The 12946-nt window shown below is 44.0% G+C and overlaps 1 protein-coding gene across 1 annotated transcript in view; it reads left to right on the top strand.

The window, feature by feature from the left end:
* Nucleotides 1-955: 955 nt before the first annotated feature.
* The window catches only part of SNX29 (sorting nexin 29), a 448301-nt gene continuing 436310 nt past the window's right edge, over nt 956-12946 (top strand). The window contains exon 1 of the mRNA XM_020281338.2: nt 956-1049. Coding sequence (XP_020136927.2) covers nt 1043-1049 — 7 coding nt within the window. The 5' untranslated portion in view covers nt 956-1042. The remainder of the gene's footprint in view (nt 1050-12946) is intronic.

A 12946-nucleotide genomic window follows, 5' to 3' on the forward strand; every position in this document is an offset into this window, starting at 1 on the left:
GTTAAACATCTCCTTAAATGTATGCATATGTGTATTGGGTTGTGATGCAAATGTGTTTTTTCGCTCTGGGTGTGGGCTAAACTAGTTGGGAAATACTCTTTCAACCTTTCTGGTCCCTTTTCCTCCAATCCTTCACCTTCTTCATCTCCACCGGCCACCAAGGTAGCCCCAAGCACTATTATCTCTTGTCTGGACAACTGCAATAGCCTCCGAACCAGCTTCTTTTTCTCCACGCTGCCCCATTACAATTCATTCTCATCCCAGGAAGAGTGATGTCTTAAAACCTAATTCAGATCGTGTCACTTCCCTGTTTGAATTCTTGCAATGGCCTCCCATTCCCCTACCTACCTACTGTTAGGGGGAAGAGTCCAAACTCCTTACCCTGGCCTGCAAGGCCGCCCCCCTACGTCTTCAATCTCCTTCCTCTCACCACCTTGTGCTCACGCATCCCCTCGCCCCAGCCAACCCCTCCAGGCAGGGCCTTTGTACTAGCCGTTACCTTTCTGGGGACCTTTCCGTGCCCGCTCCCTCTCATCACCTAGGTCTGGGCTCAAAAGCCGCCTGCTCAGAGAGACCCTCCGGGACTGCCCATCTGCCCTGTGCCCACGCTTTGGCCCATTGCTCCTTTAAAATTTCCCTTCCAGCTCGTACCCCTCTCTGGTACGACGCCGTCCCATTGCTTGTGTCAGGGGCCCCGACAGAGGTGCGAGCCCCAGGAGGGCGGGGAGGGGTCTCGGGGACCTGGGGACAGCTGCACCTCCCCGCGAATTCTGGGGTCTGCGGGGAGCCCTCCCCGTTCCTGCCCAAATCGCCTCAGTCCCGCTTCCCAGTCTTGCACTCGCGCCAAGGTCGCCTGCCCGCCTCAGGCCGGCGCCGGTGTTTTCGTTCCGGGTCGGGGGGCGGGGCCTCGGCGGCGGCGCTCTGCTTCCGGGGCGGGGCGGCCGGGGCGGGGCACGCTGTCTCCCGGCCTGTCTGGAGCTTGGGGCTGCAGAAGCGGCTGTGGCGGCGGCACGGCGCGGGCACCGGCCCGGGGAGCTGCACCATGAGCGGTGAGTGGCGGCCCCGCCGCTGTCACCCTCCCCGGCCGCTCCGGCTCCCGCCGCTGCAGCCGCACACTCTGGCCCCTCAGTCCCCGCGCCCCGCTGGCTCGCAGACCCTCGCCCCAGCGCTCCGTTTCCTGACCCCTGGCCGCCAGTGCCCCGGGTCCTGGCCCCTGGTCACCTGCAGTTCTCTGACCCCCCAGGCCGGGCACGCCTAGTCTCCTGCTCCTGTCCGTCAGTTCCAACCGGCTCCCGCTCCCTGCCCCCCAGGGCCCCTTGCCCAGACCCCCAGGTTCTGAGACCTTCCCTGCCTCAGTCCCTCCCAGCTCCTAGACCCGCCGAGTGCCAGCTCCACTTCCCGGTCTCCCGCTCTCCAGTCATTCCCCCTACCCAGGCCCCTTGTCTCCAGTCACTCCGGTTTCCCCACTAGCAAAGTGTCTCTGGACTCTTAGTTTGCTGACCTCTGAACCCCCGTGGTCGCAGTAGTTCCCTGTCCCCAGAGAACTCTCAATTCTACAACCCCTTTGTCTTCCCCATCCCTCTTATTCCCCCACCCCTGTCCCCCAGTGCTTTGCTGTTCCAGTCACCAGTTGTTTCCAGTTACCCTCTCAGCTTCCCCCTCCGGTCCTCGGTTTTACATTTCAGTTATTATTTCTCGTACTCCAGCCCCTTGCATTTCTCATCCTAGCTCATCACTTAAGGTCTCTCCCGTCCTGCCCTGCAGCCCTTCCCTTCTTGTCCAATGCCTGGCCCCTCTGGGAACCGTTGCTTTGCCCTTCCCAGTCCAAACTTCTCCCTCCCACCAGCGAGGGGTGGTTTGGAGGGGCGGCTGGAAGTGCAGGGAGGTGGGGCAGCTGGTCCTCGGTGTTTCTGAAGTTTAGTCCTTTGACTCTGACTGGGTGTTCACCCTTCGTTCCTCCGAAGAGTCCTATTGGTGTTTTGGTGCTAAGTCATTCCTGGGTGGAGATGGGAGTGACTCAGGGAAGCCTCTCAGCTCACTGTCTTTTTGGCCACTCTGGATCTGGATTTACTTAGGAGAACCCGCCTACCTTCTTACTGCCCGTTTTTCCCTCACTGTGGAATTGCTTCTGAGGAATCCCTGCACCAGCCCGCTTGGCGCTAGCTTTCCACCCAGGCCTTGCGGAAGATCGAGAGGGGGCAAAGGTGGGGATACCCATCTTCAATTTTGCCTGTTAAGTTACCTTTGTGGATTTTTAAAAAATCTGGTTAAGAGATGTTCAAGAGCAAGATTTGTGAAATTGATGGTCCTCATGATGGGGTGGTGAGGGGGGATTTCCTGGGAGGTAGTCCACCGTTTGTTTTTCTGATCCTTGAACGTTGGTGATAGCACAACAAAGATGCCATGAGCTGGCTTCCACCAGGAGGTGTTGTAGCGTGGTTTAAGTGCAGGTTCTGGGGCCAGACTTCCTGTGTTCAAATCTTGGCTCTGCCATATAAAGCTGTGTGATTGAGAGTAAGTCACTTGACCTTTCTATAAGTCCCAGCAAAATAGGGATATGTAATAGTACCTGTCTCCTTGGCTTGTTGTAGTGACTAAATAATACAGCTCAGGTAAAGTGATTGGTGTTGTGCATCTCACATAGTATATTGTCAGGATCTCACAGCTGTTGTTGTTTCCATAAAGACCCATGTGGGGTGGGGGTGGGGTTGTTTCTTGGCTCAGTTGTGGGACAAGGGCTGGGACCAGGGACTCTCTGAAACTTTTTCTTTTAATGTGACCAAGGAATCTCTGCCACAAACTCACAGTTCTGGACTATTCTGTCTTCTGCCTTCATCACAGGAGGAAATGAAATTGCCAAGTCAAGGAAAATTGGTCAATTTATCTTTCAAGGAACAACTTAGTATCAAAACTCAGGAAGTTTTTAAATTTAAGTAAAAAATCATTAGGTCTAAAGCCAAACAAATTATAAAAGGAAACCAACAAATGGCTTTTTAGGAAAAAGCATTAAGGATGAAAGCCTTCCTTTGGAAAGATTGTAATTGAGGCAGAAAAAGTGATCTCTGAGGATGGCAGGGAAAGTCCCAAGGTATATTTAATCATTTTTTGAGAACTCAGTTCAAAATGGCCTTCCTCAATTGTGGTGATAATTGGCATATAATAAAATAATGTGGCATGGAAATAACTTCCTCTCTTCTGTCTCTCTCTCTTTTGTTAAATAGAAAATTTCAAACATCATGAAAGTGGAGAAAATAGTATAATGAACTCCCATGTACCCTAACATGGCTTACACTGTGACCAGCTCATGACCATTTCATCTGTATCCCTACCTACTTCCCACCCCCTCTTCAGGTTATTTTGGAGCCAATCCCAGACACTGTATCATTTCACCTGTAAATATTTTCATATGTATCTCTAAAACACAGGACTCTTTTTTAAAACACATAATTCTGGCTGGCTGTGGTGGCTCATGCCTATAATCCTAGCACTTTGGGAGGCTAAGGTGAGAGCATGACTTGAGAGCAGGAGTCGAGACCAGCCTGAGGAAGAGCAAGATCCTGTGTCTATAAAAAATAGAAAAATTAGCTAGGTATGGTGTTGTGCTTCTTGTAGTCCCAGCTACTTGAGAGATTGAGGCGGGAGGCTCACTTGAGCCCAGGAGTTTGAGGTTGCAGTGAGCTGTGATGACACCTCTGCACTCTAGCCTGGGCGACAGAGCGAGACTCTATCTCAGAAAAAAACAAAACCAAAAAACCCACATAATTCTATTATCATACCTATAAGAAATTAGCAATAATTCCATAATATCATGAGATATTTAATCAGTGTTCAAATTTCCATGGTTGTCTTAGCATTTTATTTTATAATGTATTTTTTAAACGCTTGCCTCCTTTTTTTTAAAGTTTCTTTATTTTTTGATACATTCACGGAGTTGTGCAAACATTACCATAATCAATTTTAGAACATTTTTATTACCTAAGAAAGAAACCTCGTACCCCTATTAGCAGTCGCTCCATGTTCCCTTTTCCCTTAGTCCCTGGCAGCGACTAATCTATTAATACTTTCTGCCTCTGTGGATTTGCCTGTTGTGGAGATTTCATATAAATCAGTGGTCCCAGCCTTTTTGGCACTAGGGATTGGTTTCATGGAAGATAATTTTTCCACAGACTGGGGGTGGGCAGTGGGGTGTCGTGGGTAGGGGGGAGGGTGGGCTAGGCAGTGGTGCCTAGCCTGTTTCCTCACATGCCACAGATGGTATGGGGCATGGCCCAGGGGTTGGGGACTGCAGATACATAAAGTCATTCAATATGTAACCTTTTGTTATATATATATATATATATATTTTTTTTTTTTTTTTTTTTTTTGAGACAGAGTCTCGCTGTGTTGCCCAGGCTAGAGTGAGTGCCATGGCGTCAGCCTAGCTCACAGCAACCTCAAACTCCTGGGCTCAAGCAATCCTTCTGCCTCAGTCACCTGAGTAGCAGGGACTACAGGCATGCGCCACCATGCCTGGCTAATTTTTTTTTCCTATATATTTATTAGTTGGCCAATTAATTTCTTTCTATTTATAGTAGAGATGGGGTCTCGCTCTTGTTCAGCCTGGTTTCAAACTCCTGACCTCGAGCAGTCCGCCCACCTTGGCCTCCCAGAGTGCTAGGATTGCAGGAGTGAGCCACTGGGCCCGGCCTCAATATGTAACCTTTTGCATCTAGCCTTTTTCACTAAGTATAAAGTTCTTGAGGTTCAACCATATTGTAGCATGTGTCTATACTTATTCCCTTCTGTGGCCAAGTAGTTAGTAATATTCCGTTATATGGATATTGCACATTTTGTTTATCTGTTCATCAGGTGATGGACATTGGATTGTTTCCACCTTTTGACTATTATGAATAATGCTGCTGTGGATGTTCATGCGCAGGTTTTTGTGTGTGGATGTTTTCATTTCTCTCGGGTGTAAACCTGAATGGAATTGTTGGGTTATAAACCCTATTTAACTATTTGAGGGCCTATTTTCCAAAGTGGCTGCATCATTTTAACTTCCACCAGCGGTATGTGAGGATTCTAGTTTCTCTACTCCTCACCATCAGTCTTTTTGATAGTAGACATTCTAGTGGGTGTGAAGTGGTATCTGTTTGTGGTTTTGATTTGCATTTCCTTTATGACTAGTGATGTTCAGCATATTCTGGCCAGTTGTATACCTTTTCTGGAGAAATGCCTATTCAGATCCTTTGCTTACATTTTATTTTTATTTATTTAGTTTTAAATTTCAAAATATTAAGGGGGTATAAATGTTTTAAGTTACATGGATCATTTTTTTTTGAGACAGAGTCTCACTCTGTTGGCTCGGGCTACAGTGCTGTGGCATCAGCCTAGCTCACAACAACCTCAAATTCCTGGCCTTAAGCTATCCTTCTGCCTCAATCTTTGGAGTAGATGGGACTACAGGCATGCGCCACTATACCCAGGTACTATATGTATATATATATATATATATATATATATATATATATATTTTTTTTTTTTTAACATTTTCTTATTTTCATTATTTTCTTATTTTTTTATTTTATTTTTAAATTTTTCTGGGTATGCTTCTCACTGTAGAAGATGGAATTATATATATATATATATATATATATATATATATATATATATATTTAGTTGTTCAGCTAATTGCTTTCTATTTTTTTTAGTAGAGACGAGTCTCACTCTTGCTCAGGCTGGTCTCAAACTCCTGAGTTCAAAAGGTCTGCCTGCCTCGGCCTCCCAGAGTGCTAGGATTACAGGCATGAGCCACCATGCCTGGCCTACACGGATCATTTTTATAATGCTGGAGTCCTGGCTATAGGTGTGCCTGTCACCCAAATAGTGTTCATGGTACCCATTAAGTTCATTTATTCTCCTCTCCTGTGCCTCACTTCCTCTGGTTGCTCTCCACTGAGTTTTACTTCCCTCTGTGAACTTGTGTGTTCATCAGTTAGTTCCAATTTCATAGTGAGTGCATGTGGTATTTGTTTTTCCATTCTTGAGATACTTCACTTAGGGGAATGGTCTCTAGTTCCATCCAGATTGTTGCAAAAGGTATTAATCTTTTTTTATGGCTGAGTAGTACTCCATGGTGTACATATACCATATTTTGTTAATCCATTCATGAATTGATGGGCTTTTGGGTTGATTCCACATCTTTGCAATTGTGAGTTGTGCTGCAATAAACATTTGAGTGTAGGTGTCTTTTTGATAAAATGACTTCTTTTCCTTTGGGTAGATGGGATTGCTAGATCGAATGGTAGGTCTTTAGTTCTTTGAGGAATCTTCATACTGTTTTCCATAGAGGTTATACTGACTTGCTGTTCCACCAACAGTGTTCCTTTTTCTCTGCATCCATCCCAGTCTCTATTGTTTTTGGACTTTTTTTTTTTTTTTTGAGACAGAGTCTCACTTTGTTGCCCAGGCTAGAGTGAGTGCCATGGCATTAGCCTAGCTCACAGCAACCTCAAACTCCTGGGCTCAAGCGATCCTGCTGCCTAAGCCTCCCGAGTAGCTGGGACTACAGGCATGTGCCACCATGCCCGGCTAATTATATATATATATATATATATATATATATATATATATATATATTTGTTTTTTTAGTTAGGCAATTAATTTCTTTCTATTTATAGTAGAGACGGGGTCTCGCTCTTGCTCAGGCTGGTTTTGAACTCCTGACCTCAAGCAATCCACCTGCCTCGGCCTCCCAGAGTGCTAGGATTACAGGCGTGAGCCACCACGCCGGGCCATTATTATTATTTTTTGAGGTAGAGTCTCACTCTATTGCCCAAGCTAGAGTGCCGTGGCGCCAGCCTGTCTCATGGCAACCTCAAACTCTTGGTTCAAGTGATCCTCCTGCCTCAGCCTCCCAAGTAACTGGGACTACAGGTGTGTGTCACCATGCCTGGCTAATTTTTTCTATTTTTAGTAGACATGGGATCTTGCTTTTGCTCAGGCTGTTCTTTGAACTCCTGACTTCAAGTGATCCTCTGACCTCAAGTGATCCTCTGGCCTTGTCCTCCCAGAGTGTGCTAGGACTACAGGCGTCAACCACCGCCCCTGGCCTCCAGCACTATTTATTGAATAGGGCTCTTTTCCCCCAGTGTACATGGTTGTCTGCTTTGTCAAAGATCAGTTGGCTGTAAGTAGATGGTTTTGTATCTGGGTTCTCTGCTGGGTTCTATGCTTAATGTTTTAATTTGGTTTGTCGTTTTTGTTGAGCTTATAAGAATCTTATATGATTTCTGGATGCAAGTCCCTTATCAGATATATTATTTACAAAAATTGTCTCCCATTCTGTGGGTTGTCTTTTCATTTTCTTGATGGTATTCTTTGAAGCACAACATCTTTTTTTAAACTACAGATTCCTTCTATTTTTCTATTCTTTTCTTTTCTTTTCCTCTTTTTTTCCCTTGCAATTTTTTTTTAAAGGAAACAGTCCTTTATCTTAAGGATTCTTTGCAGGATTTTGCTGATTGTGTCTTTTGGTGGGGTTTAATGTGTTTTATTTTTTATTTTATTTTATTTTTTTAAATTTAGCGTATTATGGGGGTACAAGTGTTAAGGTTACATATATTGCCCATGCCCCCTCCCCCCTTAAAGTGTTTTCAGTCTCTTGTGTATCTTATACATTGGCAATTAGAGTCTGATGGTTTTTTAAAAAAAATTTTTGGTGCCAGGAATACTATGTTGAGATCTGCTGCAATTTTGAGTTGAAAATGTTTACATAGAGTCAGAGGTCAGATGGGTTCAAGGCTGAATACATTAAGTGCAAACAACCAGGAAGTGGAATGGCCCTAGGTAATGCATACACAAGATAAATGGGTATCATGAGGGCAGAAACTACTGCAATGACCATTAATAGGGGAGTGGACAAACATTATGTGGTATGTATGGTCACATGATGGGAAACCTCAAAGATGTTAAAAGGAATAATATGGATTTATACACCTCACCGTGGCCATCTCTCAATGTTAATGTTCTCTAAAAAAGGCAGGGTGTAGAATTATAGCTAAAGTATATACCTTATGTAAATTAAAACATATATGAGGCCGGGCATGGTGGCTCACGCCTATAATGCTAGCACTCTGGGAGGCTGAGGCAGGCGGATTGCTCGAGGTCAGGAGTTCGAAACCAGCCTGAGCAAGAGTGAGACCCCGTCTCTACTATAAATAGAAAGAAATTAATTGGCCAACTAATATATAGAAAAAAATTAGCCGGGCATGGTGGCGCATGCCTGTAGTTCCAGCTACTCGGGAAGCTGAGGCAGAAGGATTGCTTGAGCCAAGGAGTTTGAGGTTGCTGTGAGCTAGGCTGACACCACGGCACTCACTCTAGCCTGGGCAACAAAGCGAGATTCTGTCTCAATAAATAAACAAACAAACAAACAAACATATGAGACAATATTCATTTATTCCTATGTGTATATGAAAGTGAATAAATTATCAGGTACTTGCCAGAAAGATACTTGCCAGGCATGTGTGGGTGGTTGTCTTAGGGTGGTAGTGGTCACAATTTATTTATTTTTCTTTACAGAACCTTATAGATAGGAATACTTGGTTGCCAGCTTCTTAAGGCTAAGGAATTCTGATTTCCAGGTAATGCTTTTGCTCTTAGTGGGAAAGTAGAACCTGTAGAGCCAGAAAGTCATTATTCGCAAGTACTGTCTTTTGTAAGACTTTATACTTGAAAGTCGTTAATGTTCCTTTTCATCAGTAATTATTTTTTCAGGAATTCTTCTGAAGTTAGAAAGACCCTGAAATCCCTGTTTCAAGGGTGGGGAAAACCAGGCCACAGAGGTCAAATAATTAGTGGGACAGATGAGCTCCTAGGGCCTGATGTATCAGAGTTTTGGGCTTAGTGTGTGATTTACTGCTGTTTTTTGCCTGATGTTTGTGTACATATTGGCAGTGTTTTCTTATTTTTCTGGAATGTTGAAGGGCATGGTTTTCTCCTTGGCATTGACTGGAACCTTTCTAGCAGTGGCTTGTACTTAGAATAAAGAATCGGCTGAAACAAGTGAATGGAAAAAGAATATTTGTGGTTTTCATTCAAAGCAGGAAAGTGATGCTGTCAACATATTTTTCCCCTCTCATGAAGGCACTGGATCGATCTATTATGGTGGAATATAAGAAGTAAGTGTTCCACTGTCAGCAAACATTTGACCACCTCCTGTGCTAGCAGGTAGCAATGGTCTAAATCCCACTGGCGTTGACCCTCCTGCTTCCCTGCTGTATGACTGTGTATGGTAACGAATAGGAAGTCAAGTTCCTAGAGCTCTTAAAATTCAGAACTAAAATCCAAGATTTTATGGATTTCTCTAAATTATGGCAATGTGGACGTAATTCCAGGTAAAGTACCTTCCATCTGCCACTGTCTTATGTATGCATAGGCCATGCATTCTCAGTGGTGGTGATACCAGCCACAAGGGATGGAAATTGGTTCTTAGGGGATTTAAAAATGTATGCTTTTATATAAAGCACAGATATGCATGTAGTACATAAACAGATATACGGTATATCTGTGGTATTAATATTTCAGGGAGGGAGTGATTAGGAAAAAAATGTCTAAAAACTATCCTAAGGGGCAATAATGAAAAAAAGATTGCTAGAAACACTGACATAGGCTGAAGTAACTTTATTGTTAGTATATAAATTTGCACCTTGTTTTCACCCTTAACATTTCAGGATAAAACTTTACCACACTGCTACATGGACATCATATTGATCACTTCTATGGGCTATGCCTGGTCCATCATTAATCCATCATTTGGCATGTAGCACAATCTTTATTGATTCTACTTGTAGAAACTTAGCTTCTTTCTTTCTTTCTTTCTTTCTTTCTTTCTTTCTTTCTTTCTTTCTTTCTTTCTTTCTTTCTTTTTTCTTTTCTTGTTATAAGTAATGATGCAGTAAACATTTCTGTGCAAGGTAGTTTTTCCTCCTTTACATTATGTTTTTAGGGTGATTTCCCAAAAGTTGCATTAACATCAAATTTTCATTCTTGATTGCTTTCTTTGCCAAAGCAGTGGTATTAGTGTAAAATGTTGCCAGTAAGCATGAGAGCTCCACTGGCAGCAGAGACTGTCCAGAAATTCAGGGTTCACCATTCAGCAAACAGTTACTGGATGATCATTTGGTGCTATCACTTGTCAAAGGGCTGTACTGATGGTGTCTATTGAAGCAAGTTGAATGAACATACCATGGAGGTTTTGCTGGTGTAATGCTTGGTGTGTTAGCCAGTACTTTTTTCAGTTGAATGTGGCAGAAGGTGATCAAACTGATTTAAGCAACATGGGGATTTATAGTGTCTTGTAATATAAAAGTCTAGGGATAGTGCTGGCTTCAGGCTCAGCTGTATCCAGGTGCTTAGGGACTATCAGACTGCCTTTCTGTACAGCTCTCAGCTCTGCTTTCCTCTCTGTTGGCTTCATACACAGGCAGCCTCTCCTCCACGGTGGCAAGATGACTACCAGCAGGTCTTGGGCCACATCCTGTAATGTAGCAACCCCAGAGCAAAGAGTGGGCCTCTTCCTGAAACGCTCCACCAAAACTCCTGGGGCTGACACACAGGGTCTGGCTGGCCATGTGGTCATCCTAGAACCCTCCCTTACTGTGACTCCGCTTGGCCAGGTATGGATCAAAAGCCCAGTCCAGAGCCCAAGTGTGGAATCTGTCCCACTAAATGGTCTGGATGGAGGATGAATTACTGGGGGAGGGCTGTTGTAATTTTGGATGGAGTGGTTAGGAGGGCCTCACTGGGAAGGTGATGTCAGAGCAGAGACCCTATGAGGCAGGGGACTCAAGTAGGTTTTGTGCCCGAGCAGCTGGAAGGGGTGAGAATTACCTTTTTCCTGAGGTGGGAGAGGTTGTGGGCAGCAGGCTGGTGAGTAGTGGAGCAGTCTGAAGCCTGTTGACTTTTGCTGGCTGATCCAGGAGCCCTTCAGAAGCCTGGCAGGTAGCGTTTCCTCTGCCTGCCTGGACAGCATCCTGCTTCCTCCAGGGTGGTAGTCCCACCCACTCCATCCCATTTTTCTTTGCCTGCATCTGCATTTCTTGGAATATGTTCTTTCCTTCTACAACTTAAAAGAAGAAAAACCAAAATGAAATTAAATGCTATTGTGAAAACAGAATATACCTTTAAATATACCTTCCTAGCACATTAAATATTGAAATTTTTAGGTATTCCACTTCTGCCTTTGTTCAAAGCATATACTGTATGTGCATTTTACATAATTGCATTGTGTCTACATTTGAATTAGGGTGTCCACTTACATTATAGTACTTGTCCATGTTCCTTCTTTTTGCAATTAAAAAAGGCAGCGTAACATTCCACCACATCAATGAACTGCAGTTATTTAACCTTTCTCTCATTGTACCAAAAGAAAGTAAATTCCATTTTATAGTGTTCTAGGATGGGATTGGCAAATGCTTTCTGTGAAGGGCCAGACAGTAAATATTTTCTGCTTTGTGGGCCATCTGGTCTCTGCCCAAAGTATTCACCTCTGTTGTGGTATGAAAGCAGCCATAGGCAAGACGTAATGAAAGGATGTATGTAGCTGTGTTCCAATAAAACTTTATTTAGAAAAATAGGCAGCAGCTGGATTTGGCTTGGGGGTTGTAGTTTACTGATACCTTTACTGGGAGACTTCAGTAAAAGTCTTTGTGCTTTATGCTATCTATAGTCAGGCATTGTATTGTGAAAAAAGTTTTAGATGTAGATAATCCTGGACTTGAATCCCTGTTGAAGAACTTGGGCAAATTGTTGAACTTTTCTGACACTTAATTCCTTCATCAGAAAATAGAAATTAAAGCAAGCGATGACCGTATTTAGTTTCTTCCTCAATATCTAGAAGATAGAGGGACTAGTGGAATAGTTGTTTGTTCCTTTTCTCGTTTCTCCTGTTCCTCCTTAGCTTAATTTGCAAGGTGTGAAAAAGGTATTTTGATATTTTCGTAGCTTTTGCTATGCATTGCCACATTCCTTTTCAGAACTTACTGCATCAATATATTGTTACCAGTGGTGTATGCTGGCATACACCAGCTTTACCAGCTTTGGGGAATTTCATCTTAAATGTTTCTTGGTTAATTTAGTAGTTACACAAATAATGGTACCATGTGGTGGTAAGTATATAATTTGCATTTCTTCAGTCATAAGGGAAGATATACTTTCTCTTTAAAGTATTTGTACTCTGCTTTTTAGTGTTTTTTTCCTACAGTAAACTGGGCTGGCCACCTGTTTTGTAAATAAAGTTTTATTCGAACACAGCCTCATCCATTCATTTACCATTATCTATGGCTGCTTTCATGCTACAATGGCAAATTGAGTAACTGTGACAGAGACCACATGGCCTGAAAAGCCTAAAAGATTTACTGCTTTGCTCTTTACAGGAAATGTTTGCCTACCCCTGATCTAGAGTAAGTAAATTGATGGCCCTATTCTTTGCTCACTTATTCTGTCTTTAATCTTAGATATTATAAGCCCACTTGGATGGCCTGAGCCCCTCTGTCTCGAGGCAGAGCCTGCCTCTTTACATTGTGTGGTGGCAGCCAGTCTGTCCTTTTGTCCTGGCCTGGCTGTACCGCTTTACCCCACAATACTGGGAGCCAGCACCCTGACTTTGGGAAGAATGGCCATTTTATCTGTGCATGCGGTATGCTTGAGCAGACAAAGCTTCCACCTCGCCCTGCTTATTACATGCACGGGGCAGCGGTTGTGTCCTGGCCTGGTCTGGTCCTCTCCATCTAAAGCAGCCACTGTGGATCTATGGAGCTGAACCCCACTAGAGTCTAGATGCAACAATTGTTGATTTCTTCTGTGAGCGGAGGGGGGTTCAGTGAAGCTCCTTTCCATCCCTGAGAGGGCTCACAAGCCAGGGTGGGGGCAGGGAGCCAGTTTACATCCCCGTAATCTTTTCCAT

Source organism: Microcebus murinus, chromosome 19 (genome assembly GCF_040939455.1).
Source record: "Microcebus murinus isolate Inina chromosome 19, M.murinus_Inina_mat1.0, whole genome shotgun sequence".
NCBI classification, from domain to species: Eukaryota; Metazoa; Chordata; class Mammalia; order Primates; family Cheirogaleidae; genus Microcebus; species Microcebus murinus.